The sequence below is a fragment of the Toxotes jaculatrix genome, chromosome 11, assembly GCF_017976425.1.
Source record: "Toxotes jaculatrix isolate fToxJac2 chromosome 11, fToxJac2.pri, whole genome shotgun sequence".
In the NCBI taxonomy this organism is placed as follows: domain Eukaryota; kingdom Metazoa; phylum Chordata; class Actinopteri; family Toxotidae; genus Toxotes; species Toxotes jaculatrix.
This window is the reverse complement of record NC_054404.1, coordinates 8,561,433-8,578,642: the sequence shown is the minus strand read 5'-3', so window position 1 is coordinate 8,578,642 and position 17,210 is coordinate 8,561,433. Positions and strand designations below refer to the sequence as shown.

General features: G+C 41.8%; 1 protein-coding gene across 4 annotated transcripts in view; it reads left to right on the top strand.

Annotated features, from left to right (window-relative positions):
• Nucleotides 1-17,210, top strand: part of LOC121189600 (ankyrin-3-like) — a 117,427-nt gene that overhangs the window by 54,222 nt on the left and 45,995 nt on the right. For all 4 annotated transcript variants that reach the window (XM_041049906.1, XM_041049905.1, XM_041049903.1 and 1 more), the window contains exons 2-15: nucleotides 2,310-2,411; nucleotides 2,680-2,778; nucleotides 5,025-5,123; nucleotides 5,843-5,941; nucleotides 7,616-7,801; nucleotides 10,280-10,378; nucleotides 11,837-11,935; nucleotides 12,359-12,457; nucleotides 13,066-13,263; nucleotides 13,637-13,735; nucleotides 13,893-13,991; nucleotides 14,135-14,233; nucleotides 14,333-14,530; nucleotides 16,345-16,443. In XM_041049906.1, coding sequence (XP_040905840.1) covers nucleotides 2,310-2,411; nucleotides 2,680-2,778; nucleotides 5,025-5,123; nucleotides 5,843-5,941; nucleotides 7,616-7,801; nucleotides 10,280-10,378; nucleotides 11,837-11,935; nucleotides 12,359-12,457; nucleotides 13,066-13,263; nucleotides 13,637-13,735; nucleotides 13,893-13,991; nucleotides 14,135-14,233; nucleotides 14,333-14,530; nucleotides 16,345-16,443 — 1,674 coding nt within the window. The remainder of the gene's footprint in view (nucleotides 1-2,309; nucleotides 2,412-2,679; nucleotides 2,779-5,024; nucleotides 5,124-5,842; nucleotides 5,942-7,615; nucleotides 7,802-10,279; nucleotides 10,379-11,836; nucleotides 11,936-12,358; nucleotides 12,458-13,065; nucleotides 13,264-13,636; nucleotides 13,736-13,892; nucleotides 13,992-14,134; nucleotides 14,234-14,332; nucleotides 14,531-16,344; nucleotides 16,444-17,210) is intronic.

The window sequence follows — 17,210 nt, the reverse complement described above, 5'->3', positions numbered from 1 at the left end:
CATGTGGACACAACATAGCAGACACAGGAAGTAGATACAGTGCCGGGAGGTTACCTCAGTGGCAGAGTTCAGGATGGACACAGTGCTGGCTGGCTGGGTATTTGACTGGATGGGAGCCAAAGTGTTTCTAACAAGTCATCATGAAGGACACTGACTCTTGGTGTCCATGTCTGTGACTAACAAGTAGAACACCTCTGTCTGGGAGTATGAAGGTCATGGTTAGTTCTGTATTGCTAATTTTGATATAGAATTAAATCATCTTTAGATGATGAATTATATCAGCTATTGTGACTTTACTGGTGTGTTTTTGAATTACTTTGTCCCTTCATCTGTCTAATTAGTCTGACATCCAGAATAACAGAAATAAGAAACAGGCTCATGCTCAGGCAAAGGAGTTCTGATGCAATGTCCATTTGCATATCCACAGTGTTTCTAAAACTTTTTGTAGTTAGGCAACAGGAAATTCAGGCCACCATAGTGGATGTTTATGAGTTTTCACAGTCAATGGCCTATTTCACTGCACAGTACAGCCCGAGATTCTTTTGCAGCTGCTGTTACAGACTCTCACTTGCAGCAGCCTCAGTCTTAAGAAATTATCTTTAGCTTTTTATGATGCCTCTTTAAACCTTTCACACTTGTATAATCTTAATTCCATGTGTATTAATGGTAGTGGTTTATCTTTTCTGTAATTGCTCTTGACCCATGGCTCATATTTGTTGCTCAGTGCTTGTTCAGTCTCCCTGACAGTCTGTTCTATCATGACTTTTCTCAAGGCCACAAGAACAGAAATGTCATTAGTGGTTCAGTGCTATCAAGCAGTCCTCTGGGAGTTGGGGGTATGGAAAAAGGAAGAAGACACTTCTAGATTTGGGCCGATTGGCTGCAGAGACATGAGCTTTAGCTTAATGGTTTCTTGTAATCAGGAAATGGTTAGTTTCCAGTTAACATCACTTCTGCCATTGTTTTGTTTCTTCACATGGATTCATGAGAACACAAAGACAAATAATGTATTTTTCTGTCACAGTTTTATACAGCCTATCAGTGGAACAATCTGATGCTGGATGTCTTGTTCACTCACATTTTGGCTTTGGGTCAGATCCTTCTATGTTCGTCAGAGTTATTTCTGGAAAAGCATGGCCAAGGGGGAGGTGGAGAGCTCAGTGTTGGATAACTGTTCATACCGTTTGGCCCCGCTGAGTTTATCCTAAGTGTCTCTGGACGCAAGGCTAAATTTAGCAGGTCTGGGATTTTGATAATTCAGGGGAATTTGGTATTTGAGCTTCTATTATGAAGCAGCATTTCACAGCTTCTCTCCCTCCTGCTCTCAGCAGCTCCAGTGCTGAGTTTTACAAAATGTTCTTTGCAAGGCTGCTGCGAAGAAAGGAAGACAAAATGTGCAGAGTTTGCTGTGTGTCATTTTATGTCAAACCAAGTGTCCTAGGAGCTAACATGAACACAGAAGAGAAACACAGCCTCTCCCTCTCTTCTTCTCCTTTCTTTTTAGCTTTCTCCATCTCTCTTTCTCATCCTTCTTTCGATCTCTCCCCCTCCCTTTCTCTTCCTCTCACACGCTCTCACGCATACACATGCACACCCCATTTGTTATAGGGGGCAAAATATGCTTGCCTCATCATTTTATTTTGGTTGGCAAAGCCCTATTTCTGTAGTGAAATAAAGGACAGCCAAGCAGAATAGAAGATGCTCTGCTTTTCGTAGCACAGCGACATAGACTCACAACTGCTTTACTGGTGGATTCAAAAGAGATTTCTATGGAAGAGAGGAGGTCTCTGTGGCAGCTGGAGGGACCACCCGGTCACTGAACTTCCTACCTTTGGGAATCAGAGACATTTGGATTTAACAAAGCTGAAATAACAGTCCGGCGGGATCCGATGGATGGCGGAGGATGACTTGAATTGTTGTGATTATATGCTGTGGCTCTGCTGGCTTTCTCATGGATTTACTTTTTGAGATGTTTGCGTTTCAGCAGACTTATAGATTGATTATAATGGGAAAATGGACCCGGTGTATGTGCGTATATTAGCTTCGTTTTTTTTCCCCTGCTATGATGTTTTTTTTGGTGTCTGAGAAATTATGACAGAGTTCTACCTGGTACAGTAAAAAAATTGTTCTTTTCTATGTTTCTATGTTTTGTTCTCCTCAGTGCACAGTGATAATTTGATACAGACAAGCATGGCCAGTGTCGGACTTGACATACTCACCTCCTCTCTCTTTCTCTCTCTCTCTCTCTCTCTCTCTCTCTCTCTCGCTTGTCTGCCTCTCTTTTGCTCTCTTTGTTTGCTCCTCTCCAGTCTGACAGTAATGCCAGTTACCTGCGAGCTGCCCGGGCAGGGAACCTTGAAAAGGTCCTCGACTACCTCAAATCTGGGGTTGAAATTAACATTTGCAATCAGGTAAGTTTTGTTATTAATAAACTAAAATGTTCATGTGAATGTGAAGTTATTCTTTCCTACACACATAAACATACATATACCATACTGCTGCATCAGCTAAATTTCAAATTAAGGGCTTAAGGGCTGATGTCTGACTGAACAAGCGGGAGTTGAATATTTTTAAATATTTAATGAGTTTAACCCATCTAAACTCAATTAAACCATAATGTCATAGTATATTTTAGTGCATGAGCTACACTGATTCCGCTAAACGTGTTTTCCTTCTCAGAATGGTCTGAACGCTCTTCACCTAGCCTCCAAGGAGGGGCACGTAGAGGTTGTTGCTGAGCTGCTGAAGCTCGGAGCCACTGTGGATGCAGCCACAAAGGTAAAACCCACCCCGTCACCTATTACAGCTCAGCTGATGTTATGGAGAGCTATATTTGGATCCAGCACAAAACATGGCTGCAGTGACGGATTAAACAGTATGCAGTTACAGTACAACTACTGCAAGTGTGCAGCCATTCGTTAGGGTTTAAGATTGAATCAATATTTAATGATCCCTCTGGGGATCCCTGCCGGAAATGGTGAGAGAATAAAGGAAGAAAAACACTTTACTCTGATGCTAAAAGGAGCTGAGAGGGAGAGACATTGAAAACATTATCCACATTTGTGCCCAGAAGGCTTTCACTCCCATTTAGTCGTCTCGTTCAGCTTCTATGCCACAGGCCATATGCCTAGTGCTGACATAAACACAGGACACAATAAAATATTCAAGATCAAGGGGAAAATCTCCCCAATTAAAGTCTCGCTCTGCTGTGACCCCGAGGATGCTGAGGGATTAGTTTAAGATCTTGGGAATCCACTGCCTGCACCTTAATGCCAATCAGTTTGTGTTTTGTGCAGTTAGGGAGGCAGTGCCATTGAGGGTACTGTACCTACATTTAGTAACACAGTGTGTTTGATTTAGGCTGTGTAGGTGTTTGATGCTTGAGTTAATTGTGTGTCCGCCCTTCTAGTGTCGTGCTGCTCTTGTTGTGGGAGAATTAAACAGGAGGCCTTGTCCTCGGTTCATTAGTCCCTTAGCAGCTCTGTTACAAATGCTGCCCTTGTGAAGCTTACAATCTTGAGACTGTCAGAGAGATGTTGATTTAACTCTTGTAATTTCTGGGGCTGTAGTTTGTGGTGTTTTAGTGAATTGCTTTAAATCTTTGAAGCTTTCGTTGTTCAGTTTGAAGCAGTCAGAGAGACATGGTTCAACCTAATTCTTTGGTTGTGTGATGGCAGCGTTGTCGTACTGGACTGCACTAACATGACAGCTGCTCATGTTGTAACCCTGTCTCCTAGAAATTACTTTTATATACTGATAATTTGTTTTACCTCACCTTGTTTTGCCTTTACCTGATGCTTGAGGAAAATGGGATTGGAAATGTTTTTCCATTGAAGGAGCTGCTACAGTTTTGTTCCACGTAGTCGCGAGGTTATTGGTGTGGGTGGTGGGTGTACTAAGCACAGATGGTGGTTTGGAATACATTTTCATTAACTATGTTGTGTCTTGTGCTTCAGATTGCCACAGAGTTGTTTTTGGGGTTTTTTTTCAGTATTTAACCTGGACCATGACCTTTCTCTAACTTTAACCGAGTGCTTTCAGTGCCTAAATATAACCATATAAAACTTTAATCACGCTTTAGTTGCTTTCAGCAGATATGGCTTTACAAGAGTGGATGTTGTTGGGAAAACAAATGAAATACGTTGTCATTGAGCACTTTTAAATTAACGTGAATTATTGTGGTGGGTGTCTGCTAGTTTAATGGTACAAAAGAATGCAGTCAGCGTCTCTGCAACACTAGACTTGCCAGTCTGTTCAAAAATCACAAAAGAGTTGCATCATCATTGGCCTTAACAAAAGCTGAAACTTGTAAGCTTCACAAAGGTAGTATACCGTGTAGTGCAGAGCTGTTGCACTACATGGTGCGGAAACAATCTGATAAATATTACCATTGCAAATATGTGTCTGCACAGTGTCATGTTATGATTCAGATTACAAACTAGTAGCACACTTGGTCTTACTGTTTTGTACTCCAGAAAACCCTTGAGGCTCAGTAAAGCACACAAGCTCAACTTCAGCTACATTATATACCAAACAGTCTTGTCCATCTCTGTATAAACCTCCTATGGCCTCAGCAGACATGGCTATCTATAGCATACAGTACATGTGATCAGTGTTGTGCAACAGAACTTGTTGCAAATAACAGTATCACACGCCCGGGAGACAAGCTGGTTGACTCTGTCTTCACTAGGGCCTGTACAGGTTCATTGCGAGCCTCTTGATGTCCTGTCTTTATTTATGGCGGAGGCTCAGTGGCAGCTTATTTACGTGTGGGACATGCAGCATCGGAAGTGACACATTGTTGGCAGTGCAGGCAGGGGGATGCCAGAGCTGGAACGCCAGCGGTACAAAAGTGTGGTTGGTGTGAGGGGATTCACTGGGGCACATGGATAGTGACATGGATATATATAAAGATGGTAGTGACAAACAGTCACACACACTCACATGCACACACAAAAGCGATACGGTGGGACAGGTGGGGCAGAGCTTAACACACATTCCTGTGGTTCTTCCATGTAATCCAGAAAGGAAACACTGCTCTGCACATAGCCTCGCTGGCTGGTCAAACGGAAGTCGTCAAAGAGCTGGTCACTAATGGAGCCAATGTCAACGCACAGTCTCAGGTGGGTTATTCTCAACATGCATTCTCACACATAAATGTGCAGAATGTTAAAATAACTGTAAGGTCCCAGTGGTCTACATTTACAAACTGAAACAAGTGTAGTTCAGTTTGCACTGCTGTGAGGCACACAATTGTTTGGATGATACTGTATCATAAAGTTGATGACATTGAGGGAATCACTCGGTGCAAAGAGCTTCACTGACAGAATCTGGCATCACGCCAACTAGGCCTCTGCCTCTCAGGGAAACTGCTGTCCTTGCATGATACATTTAACTCTATCAGATCAAGGTGAGAGGAAAGATTTCAAGCACCTTCTTTCAATCTGCTCTTATCAAACCCTGAAAACAACCAGTGGAGATGAAACAGCAACACAAATGTCCTTACTTTATCTGAACATTTTGTTTTGACAAAGATATTTTGTCTGAGTATCTATCATTCTCAAGATTCTCACTTACTACGATATTATTTGATAGTGTATAAGCATCATCGTTTAAACCATACTGAGACATTTTACATGCTTTATGATGTGGTTTATGTGCAAGATATAGAGAAAGCCTTCACCCTTCAGATAAAGAAAAACACATCCAAAATCAAATCTAAGAGAACTGACTACAAAGAAATATCTGTCCTTAAGTGCCAGTAAAGTTAACCTGTGTCTGTAATGTGCTATTGTCTATAAATGTGCATGTGTGTGCGTGTTCTGGTCCATGTTGTGTGCAGAATGGCTTCACTCCTCTGTACATGGCAGCCCAGGAGAATCACTTGGAGGTCGTACGGTTCCTTCTGGAGAACAGCGCCAGTCAGAGTATGGCCACTGAGGTACTGTGTGTGTGTGTGTGTGTGTGTGTGTGTGTGTGTGTGTGTGTGTGTGTTTGTTCTTTCTTTGAACGTGTGTGTGTGCTCATATGTGTATGCATGCCAGCCCTGTGTCCACCTCTCTATAGTCATACAGTTATGTGTCAGTGAAATTTCTCTGCCTCAGTCATGTGTGGTCTTTACATCTGTTGTACTAACCACCTTCATCTCCTCTCCTCCTCTGTTTCCTTCCCTTCCTCCTTTTGTCATCCCGACCCCGCTCATTCTGCACCTGCCTGTGTCTTCATCTTTCTGTCCTTTCTTCACTTCCCTGTCTCCGTCTTTTTCTCACCCTTTCTGTCTCACATTCTTGCTCTGTCTACCTCTACCTCTCTTTTCACCCTCCTCCTCTGCCTGCCCCTCCCCTCCTCCTCCCTCCCTCCCTCCCTCCCTCCCTATCTCTTTCATGAGGGACTAGGCAGAGCTTCATTGATTGGTAGTGTATGGTGGTGGTGGCAGAGTGACCTTGAGTGGGTCACACATGAGGTCCGCTCCGCTCGCTGCCTCTCCTCCACGGCTGCTGCTGCCGTTACTGATCTGATTTACGTTGCTCAGCCTGTGGAACCCATACACACACATAATTACCAGTCACCACACGTATACACACGGAAGCACGTGCACATGTGGCCATACGCCATTCTACAGTTCACTGGTTCACGTCTATGGGCTACATGGTAAAACAGGGGATGCCCTTCAGGACATGCATACACGTATACGCAGAATATGTTTCCACATATGCACGTGTGCACACACACACACAGATCTGCACATAGATCCAGTCTTCATGTGAGCATGGTATATGAATGCAAGCACATATGCATGTACACAATTCTTGTGCTCACACGCACTCAGATGTACAGTATATGGAAACGCACTGCTATAACAGGGAGCTTTCATCTGAATTATGCATCATAAGGGTAACGTGTGTGGGAGATAAACGGGAACCTTTTCCACCGCATCCTTTCATTATGTAACTTACATGAGTGTCTTATATGGAGATGAGGCTTGCAGATCTACATCTGTTTGATACATGGGGTTTGAAGTTATTATTTAATATCTTCAACACTACAAGCAGGTTAAACTCCTAATTTGCCTTAAGGTTGAACTGAAGTTTTGTATTTTGGTTTTCTATCTATCCAGATTATTCTTTTTCTGCAGAACTCCTTAACATAAAGTAATATTGCAGAAGAAGGTGTTTGCAGTTTGATTTGATGCAGAATTATGAAACATATTACTTGTGATTTCCACCAGTTTAGATTTTTACATGACATTTTCTCCAAAATCATGTTTTATCCTTTTCTCCTTCTGAAGTACTAGCTGTACACTATAAAAAGGATTTGGCCCTTAAATCACAAGGAAAATCTTGAAATCATTACATCATTAATTAACACCTGCATTGTGCTTTGCTTTTAAAATTCTATAGGATTCATATGTAATTGCATTGCATTCCTCCATACCTGTAGCAAAATAATAAATGCCAAATGTAGTGTCTTAGATAAGGGCACCATCTCTCCACAACCTGCCCTTAACCTGCTCATATCATCCATCCAGTCACACCATCTCATAACAGTTCCATTACCAGTGATGCACGACAGCACCTATCCAGCATCAGTGACTCCTCTCTCCCCTCATGTGCAGGATGGCTTCACCCCTCTGGCGGTGGCCCTCCAGCAGGGCCATGACCAGGTGGTCTCCCTGCTACTGGAGAACGATACAAAGGGCAAGGTACGCCTGCCTGCCCTGCACATCGCCGCCCGCAAGGATGACACCAAGGCCGCGGCCCTGCTCCTGCAGAACGACCACAACGCGGATGTTGAGTCTAAGGTGAGCTGCGTTCATGTCAGTCTCTGCTGGCAGATGTTCAGTTGGTTGAATTGTCTTTTATCTCTTTGATTGATTGTTTCTTTGATTATTAATGGATTTGGTTTTCTTTGTCAGTTTTTCTTTCTTGCTTCCTTTTTCTCTCCTTCTTTCTTGGTTGAATTTGTTTTTGATGCTCTTTTTGGCAGAAAGGGGAAAGGAGCAGAAGTACAAAATGTCAGTTTGTTTTGTGTAAATTTATATGTATTTAAACACATTACTAGACAGGAAAAATAATTACTGTATGCTTTTTAAGTTTTGTATGGAAGACAAGAATTTGCGATTGTGCTGTAACGATCATGCTGGGAGAGGATTTTAAGTTTGAGAATATCTTTCTCAAAGTTAAAATGTTATGTACTTAAATCTTAAAGAACAACAGTGACTGCATGACCACTACTTTTTGTACTGAGCTCCTTCTCCTCTATCTCTGCTCCTCCACTTCATGTCAGTGGAGGCCCTTCTCAGTTTTTTGCTCACTAACTGCCCATTCTCTCCTCTCTTGGCTGACTTTATAGATGATGGTGAATAGAACAACGGAGGTACACCTCTACTCTGTACATTATGTAGTCTCTCCATCGCAGCTCATAAAAACTCTGAAAAAAAAAACCACTTCAGTGCCCCTGACTTGATGCAGTAGTGTTTCTGCAGCCCTTTATCACTTCCCCTTTTCCATTTTAACTCAATCTTGTCTTCCTCCTCTTCATCGCTTCATTCATGTAGTTGATATCTCTAGTCACAGAAACAGTCAGAGTACCGCATGTTTCACTATTACTGATTTAGTGAATCCTGAGGCTGGAGGCTTGGGTATCAAGGTGTTCCTTGATTCTAATGGTTTCATGGTGTCCAAAGCTCAAGCTTCGGCTGTTATTTTTGGCAAACTCTTTGTGACTGTTGACAAAATGTTGTCCTGATGTGTCTTGACACAGTCTGTCCATGAAACTGATTAACATGATAACCAGTGTTAGCATGAAAAGTGGTTATCATCCATTGAAAAGCAGCGGTTTGTCCATAACTTGCATGGCAACCAAATCCCCATTAAGCTGCAAAGGAACCCAGCCTTCTAGCAACAGACAGTTAGTATAGTTAGTTTACTAGTCTACCCCTTATTGATTTATAGTACGTCTAACCCTCAACCCTTGCACCTAAAGCATTTTGCATGGGACCAAAGCAACAAGCTATCTTGAAACTGCTTCTGTGGTAACAAGGAGCCCTGCGTCACACCAAAGCCAGGTGGCCACCTTCTGGGTGTGCCTGTTTGGGCTGGCATTGTTTCTGGCTTTGGCAGGCTGGCCATTTATCTAATATGACTCACCCAAAAATGGATTTGTTGTTCTGAGGCCTGTGCATTGTGGTAAACTAATTTGCATAGTGCTGTGATGGAAGATGGACAAAGAGTTATTGCAGATTCTGTAAAGTTCACACAAGATTACCTATTGTATGCCCACAGATTGACTATAAAAGATAAGATAAGTCTTTATTGATCCCACAGTGAGTAAAATTTACCTGTTAGGCGGCTCACAAAGAACAGCATAAAGTGCAGTAGCAAGAAGTGTACATGCAATTAAAGTACAGTAAAAAAACAAATTAGATTATAAGTACCAAAAAATGTCCAAATTACATTATTAAAAGGCAGATTTTTGTGGTTAACTTAAATTTTTGTTTACCTTACGTTTCTAACATGGTTGTGAAGTGTAAAAATATGTTTTGAAGTTGTTTTGTAGTGTTCTTGGTTTGAGACACCACATATCAGCAGAAATGTGGAAACACAAGTCTGTGACAACTGCTTCCCACTCGATTATCGGTTATTTGAAATAGGGATCCCAGTGATTAGATAGCTTAGTGTGAGATTCCCTAGTGAGGATTCTTTCCAGTGTCCTTTTGTTGCTTTGACAGCTGTTGCTTACTAAGCCAAGGGGTTTTTCTGGGAAATGACTCTCATTGAAGATGTTAACAAATGGACATTAAGTTCATTTGCAGGACAGTTTTTACACACTCAAAGTATCAGGATGTTGTAAGAGAGATTCATTGTAATTGCCTCTAAATAACTTCTATCAAAATGGAGTTGCATATTACACTCAGGCCTACAAAATCTAAGTACTTTGCCCAGTGCATTAGTATAATGACGAGTTATATTTCAGTGTTATGAAAGCACATAGACACCCACAGGCTATCCTGAATTTAAAACCCCTCTAGCTGTCAGCATACAATTGGCCCCATGTTCGATGCTTCAATAAAAAGTCAGGTGTTAGTGTAACAGTGTATATTAGAATGTGTCCTTGTCTGATGGAGTGTGATTGTGCGTCCATAGGTCTTTGTAGACTGCTATGAATGTTCAAGGTCTCTACTGACTTGTACACGAGTGGTGTGTTTCATAGTGTGTAATGTAATGTGTGTGCTTGTGTGTTCGCATGTGCGTGTTGTACGGCTTTCTTCATTCCTCAGAGTGGTTTCACCCCCCTCCACATCGCGGCTCATTATGGCAACATCAACGTGGCCACACTCCTGCTGAACCGAGGGGCTGCTGTGGACTTCATGGCTCGGGTGAGTTTATTCTGCCCTCTGCTGTTTGGGAGGGGTATTACCAAGATTGATGGTAAATGAGTGATGTTACATATGCCGAGACAACGATCCTACACAGCTGTGGTGTGTGGCTTATTAGTGAGAGTCCCTCAGTTGCCAAAGATTTTTTAGGACATTTTGACTTGGCACAGCAGGAAAAGCAACAGCATTAACATTGTCTCAGTTTGGTTCAAGAGACTCAGTAAGTCATGACAATGTGACGGTGAGACAGCATGCGCAATACCAGGACCCTGAAACTGAAGCAGCTCAATGTAATTCAGCCATCATTCATTTTATTAATTACACCTACTGTGACATGTCTAAATGTCTTCTGTGAGAAAGGCCTATTGTGTTCATTGCACTCCGTCATTTTTGGCTCATTGTAAACAAAACCCATTTATGAATACTATCTCACTTTGCAGTTTGTATTTACTATGCACCCTCCGGGTTAAGAGCATCATCTGAAGACACAAATGTAAACTGTTAGATGTGTGCAGAGCTATCATTATTAATAGACTTGGCATTCAGAGGTGAAGGCACCTGCTTCTAAAACAAGAGTAACAGCAGGTGCCTTTTTTTTAGCATTTGAGAATTGAGAAAGCATCTCTGTTGAATACAGGGGGAGATTTAAAGATGTTGCTCTTTAAGATAGAAGTTTTCTGGATTTCTGAATTGCATAATTTAAGCCCCAGAGAGTTAAATGAGGACCTATAGAGTGTACTTGATTATATAAAAATAGCAAATTTTATTAGTATGGATGTGTTGATTCAACCACACACACACGAAATGTATTTAGGATAAATCACCAGACAGCACTAATGGGGACAAGATAATTAAAAATGTGTTTAGATGTGTTTTGAATTCAAAGTACTTACATTGAGGTTCACAGTGGTCCGCACCGCACTGCATGTATTCACTGTAAACAATGCCAGCTAACAAGGGGGATCATTATCATTTATTTTAAGAGGACATTGAGGGTTCCATTGCTCACTTAAACTAATAATAAATGATAACTCCCCTTCTGTCCATTAAACAAAACATATACAGCAGAATAATTGTTACATGAGCTGTATTATCAGCTGCTTGGTGTTCATAATACAGCAGGTGCATCTCTTTACCTGCAGTATTTTGTTTTAAGAAGTACTTTAATATAAGTAACACACAAGCGGAGTATGATTAATATTTCTTTACAGTGATATTTACATTGTGGTCTAGAACGGACACTTATTAAAATTAAAAATTACAATTAAAAATGTGTTTGTTGCCGTATTAGAAATTAATTAGTGTGTGAAGGAGTGTTGGTGTTTGTGCAGAAAGACAGGCTGGGATTAAACAATCAAGCTGTTTCACAACTGTTTGCTTTATAATAAAAGACTGTGTACCCTTAATGAGGAGAGTGTATTGTTTATGTTCTTCTTCTGTTTCTTCTTCTTTGTTCAGAATGACATAACACCACTTCATGTGGCAGCAAAAAGGGGCAACAGCAACATGGTCAAGCTGCTGCTGGACAGAGGGTCCAAAATTGATGCAAAGACCAAGGTGAGACCATGGACCCAAATTCTCTGCAAAAACTATAACATTCAGAAATGAAGCACATTTAGGCTGAATGATATGGTGTTTTTTTTTAGTTTATTAGACACACTTTTCTGTCTTGCACACATATGAAGTATGCTGAGGTGTCAGGATCAGTATGTTGTAAAATTTGTGGTGAGAAAAACTCATAAAAGTCCACTAATCAATGGCTTTTGTTGCTATTTCTTCGTGATTTTGACTCTTTTCACTCTTGAAATGTGAAGTTTATCAGGCAGTCTCTCGGTTTTCTAAGAGTTACATTTTTTCATTGGGTGACAGACTCTTTGCTTTCTATTTCAAGTATTGAGCAAGCATCAAATGAAAAGTTTTGCGAACCATGTCAGCTTTGTTCTGTTCATCTGCACCTTTGCTATCTATCTTCTTTTTCAGGACGGTCTGACTCCTCTTCATTGTGGGGCGAGGAGTGGACACGAGCAGGTGGTAGAAATCCTACTAGACCGAGGAGCACCTATCCTATCCAAGACCAAGGTAGCTACTGGGACAATCAATTCAGGAGACACTGCTTTATTCAGAATAGGAAAGGAAAGGTCACAAACACCCCACATGTTTTTTTTCCCACTGGCTGTTAAAATAGATAAAATAGAATAAATCACATTTCACTTCAAACAGGGTAAACTTTGTTAATAACACTGTAATACAGCAGTTTGTATAAAATACATTTCCTAACCACACAGAGCCATTTGAAATCTGTTATCCAATCCGATAGCAGGTCTGTTGTTGTTGCTGTAGTGTTGTCGCATTGTCTCTATAACATCTGTGCGACCTCTCCAGAACAGCCTGTCTCCGCTGCGTAGGCCTACAGTTTGACCGCGCAGGACGACCAGTGTAACAAAATAGACATTGTTGTAATGACCTCGTTATAACAATGCTTCTGTAACCTTCTCAACAACTTCCTTCACAGTCTTTCTGTGCAGCGCATGGCCACGCCCTGACTTACCGTGTCTGTCTGTCCATCTGTCTATGTGTCCGTCTGCGTGTGTTTGTCTCTCTCTCTCTTTGTCTCGCTCTCTGTCTGCCTCTCTCTCTCCCCCCTTCTCTCTCTCTCTCTTTCTTTCCCCTCTCTCCCCCCACTGTAGAACGGCCTGTCACCGCTCCACATGGCCACTCAGGGGGACCACCTGAACTGCGTCCAGCTACTGCTCCAGCATGATGTGCCTGTAGATGACGTTACCAACGACTACCTAACGGCGCTGCACGTAGCTGCCCACTGCGGTCACTACAAGGTGGCAAAGCTCATCGTGGACAAGAAGGCCAACCCAAATGCCAAGGCCCTGGTAGGGATAAAGGGGTGGACGGGGTGGGGGTGATACAGAGGCTGAAAGTCCCTTCATAACGAGCAATTAAATTAATAGAAGCAACATACAAAGAAAATATTATTAAATCACGGCACTGTGTAATGTTTTGGTTACGGAGGGACTTGTATCATATACAGTGTACAGAGTCTACTTTCCCATTCAAGTAAATGGGAAACCATCTGACATTTTCTGTACTTACCAATTTGCAGATCATTTGCTTCCCTTTATCAGCTTAATAAAAGCAGTCACACATTCACAGTGACTGTGAGACATTCATCCCTTATACTTCATGAACATACTATTATGGGCTTTACACTGAGGTTTTTTTTTTTTTCTTTTTGTCCGTGTGCAGAACGGTTTCACTCCACTTCACATTGCCTGCAAGAAGAACAGAGTCAAAGTGATGGAGCTGTTGCTTAAACATGGAGCGTCTATTCAGGCTGTCACTGAGGTACTACACCACACTGGACCCCATTCATTTCTACTGTTCGATCACCTCTTTCGGTCTTGGCATCAGAAGTCGTTTCTTCAAACAGTACTGATTTTAAGTATTCTGAGTTGTACCATTTAATACACGTTTCATGGTGATGATGTCCTTTTCCCTGCAGTCTGGCCTGACACCCATCCATGTGGCAGCATTCATGGGCCATGAGAACATTGTCCATGCACTGACACACCACGGAGCATCACCCAACACCACCAACGTAGTGAGTAGACCATTTCTAATGCAGTTACATGTTAGAAAGTCTTGTGTTTTCAAAGCATATGTTTCTGTTCATGTGAGTTCAGCTCTCACATCACTGCACATATGGACAGCTCTCACTGAGGACCACTTCTGTGTGTTTTCCAGCGCGGTGAGACAGCTCTCCACATGGCAGCCAGGGCAGGGCAGGCTGACGTAGTCAGATACCTGCTGAAGAACGGAGCCAAGGTGGAGACCAAGTCCAAGGTTAGAACACTGAGCCTCATTATCAATCACTGTGTTGGGAAGTAAAAAACAAACAATGATAAAATACTGAGCCAGAAGTCACTTTTTCTTTCTCCGCAGGATGACCAGACAGCGTTGCACATCTCCAGTCGGCTGGGGAAAGTCGACATAGTCCAACAGCTGCTGCAGTGCAGAGCATCTGCCAATGCTGCCACCACCTCAGGCTACACCCCCCTTCACCTGGCTGCCCGCGAAGGACACCAGGATGTTGCTGCCATGCTGCTGGAGAATGGAGCCTCACTCTCCTCCTCAACTAAGGTAAGTGTGGTGGAAAGTCTTATATGAGTTCACAACATAATGGAGTGAAGTATTTATCTTTTTTTTGCACATGGTTCCACATATGCTCCAACACAGACAAACAAATCTGGAGAATCAAATATCACAGTACAGATCATGTTCTCTTATGTCGGTACCTTGCATCTCCACTAGTGGGCACCAGTCGTTGTTTCTAACAGTCTCCATGGTGCTCGTCTTATCATGTTTATTAGTCAGAGTTTGTTTCTCTTGCTGTTCTCCCAACAAAAGATTTCATGGTCTCCAGTTATGAGACCAATAACCTGCCTACAGCTAACTTCCACAGCTCAACCACTGACAGGTTCTGTCACATAGTGGAGTCACATCAGTTTTACAGTGTCCACATTCAGGTCAGTGGTAGTATTAGTGTTGGCACAGTAATTTAAGACACTTCCTTTTACCTAGGGAGGTTAAAACGAAGTGTGGATCGATATTATCATTTTTTTCTCACAATTTCACTCAATTCAAGGTCAAAAAAGTTGCAGAGTGCTCTTTATGGAATTGGATTGTGCACATGTGTTATATGTTGCTTGGGGGCTGTCTTTCAAGGTGACCTCTGTCAGTGGAACAGATTAATGAAGGGTAAATCCTATGGTGCCTGTGCTCTCGCTCTCTCTCCCTTTCACTCTCTCTCTCTCACACACACTTCTGGGACATCACCTGAGTCAGCTGTTCAAGGAAATGATGTCACGCCATCCTGGGAAAAGGGGAAATGGGGGATGCAAACCTTGAATTGAACGAATAAATGATGGATTGTAACAAATAAATCATTAAAGTGAATTCAAATCAAAAATATGTAAGACATGTCATTGTATCCAGCAGTCTGTTTTCCCACTGAAATTATCATTTATCGCATAAACTGTGAGAGAACAGACTGTAAACAGTCACACAAATGAGGTCATGTGTTTCAGAGCGTGGAATGAGAATCTGTGGGAGTCCCACATTTCTCTGGAAAATATGACCTAATGTCTTTAAATATCTTCACATACACACAGGACGGAAGCCAAGAATAACATGATCACATTATACAACAGCCATTTATAGATCTGGAGTACATAAGGAATTAGGGCCTTTGGTTTAGTTTCCCAGGGAATCACTAACCTTAAAACAATTATGTTGATGTGTTATAACTTAATTAGTGACGCACAGCTGATACTCATTTGCCAGTTATAAATTTTAATGTAGTTGATTAAGTGAATTTATGATAGTCAAATAGAATAAAATCTAATTTAGCTTAATTTGATCTAACCCAAACCATTTACACAATGTTGAACTTCCTCTAAAGTATACTTAAATAACTCAAATAAGTTTTTCAGCGTCTGAATCATAATGCCATGTGTCAAAGGCCCCAATATCCAAGCACTGTGGTTAACCGAGATGTTGATTTTTGGATGAAACGGTTTTTTGATTCTCTGCTTTGAATGGGTTGTTCTTTTTTCAGTTTGAATAATAAAATCATTTTTGTTACAGCGAATTCATGTTTCAGTTGTGCTGCTAGAGGCATCTTATGTGTTCAAATTGTTCTTTTTTTTAAAAGTAAGAATGGATTCTCTGCCATTGCATTAATAATTCAAATACGTTCTTTACAACTATGTGAAAAACTGTGTTGTTATGAAGAGAAGCTCAACCCCAGGGCAGCAAGGGCTGACCAAAAAAAACACTACAAATATTCACTTCCTGTTTGAATACCCATGCCTACTCTTCCTCTCTATTTTTTCTGCGCTCTCTCCATCTTTTGTTATTCACTTTGAAGATGTATGTTATTTTGTGTTCAACAGAAAGGGTTCAGTCCCCTGCATGTGGCAGCAAAGTATGGCAAGATGGAGGTGGCCAGTCTCCTCCTACAGAAGAGAGCCGCGCCTGATGCTGCTGGAAAGGTGAGAAGCCTGGTGCACAGCACACTTTGGGGAGTTGATCCTAATATTGGCTAACATGTAAGGATGTTTTCAGATGTGCTGCTGCTGGAAAACATGAGCTGTCAGTGGAAGGAGGGGCTTGGCATAGAAATGACTCTCTAAACTGTATTAGGCAGGAGATGACACTCCTGCATAGAGAAAAATGAGCAACTAGCAGCAAGCTGAGTCCGAATCAGAGTCATAGTTTTCAAATAATCCTTAAAAATTCCTGTAATCATAAAAGAGAAGCACTAGGAAAAGCGTCAGAAACATCCACTGGGATTATTAGCGGCTGTCTGTGGAAGACAAGAATTTATACACATGCAACAACTGAGTTATACTGAATACTTGTAATTTGTGATTTTTAATTGTGGATTTGACATTCAGCTTTTCTGGTGAGATTTGGCCAACAAATGGGCCAAAATCAGGGAGTCATTAAGATTCTGTGTCTATTTATCATTTAGCAAGTCTTTCTGTCGCCCGCCCTTATCCAACCTGTCTCAAAGAGAGTAAACAGAACTCTTTTTGAGTTGAATTTTCCAAGCTGCAGCTGGACATGGGGTTGTTGGGGGGTGGTTGCGAGGAAAAGTGGCAGGTTTAGGACTGATCCCAGGACAACACAACCAACAGATGCTTGTCTTGTTGCACAAACCTTCTGGGTAGATTTGCTTTTATTGCCCTGATGATATGCACTCATTCCACCTCCACATGCACCCTCGTACGAACACATTTGTATACACACACACACA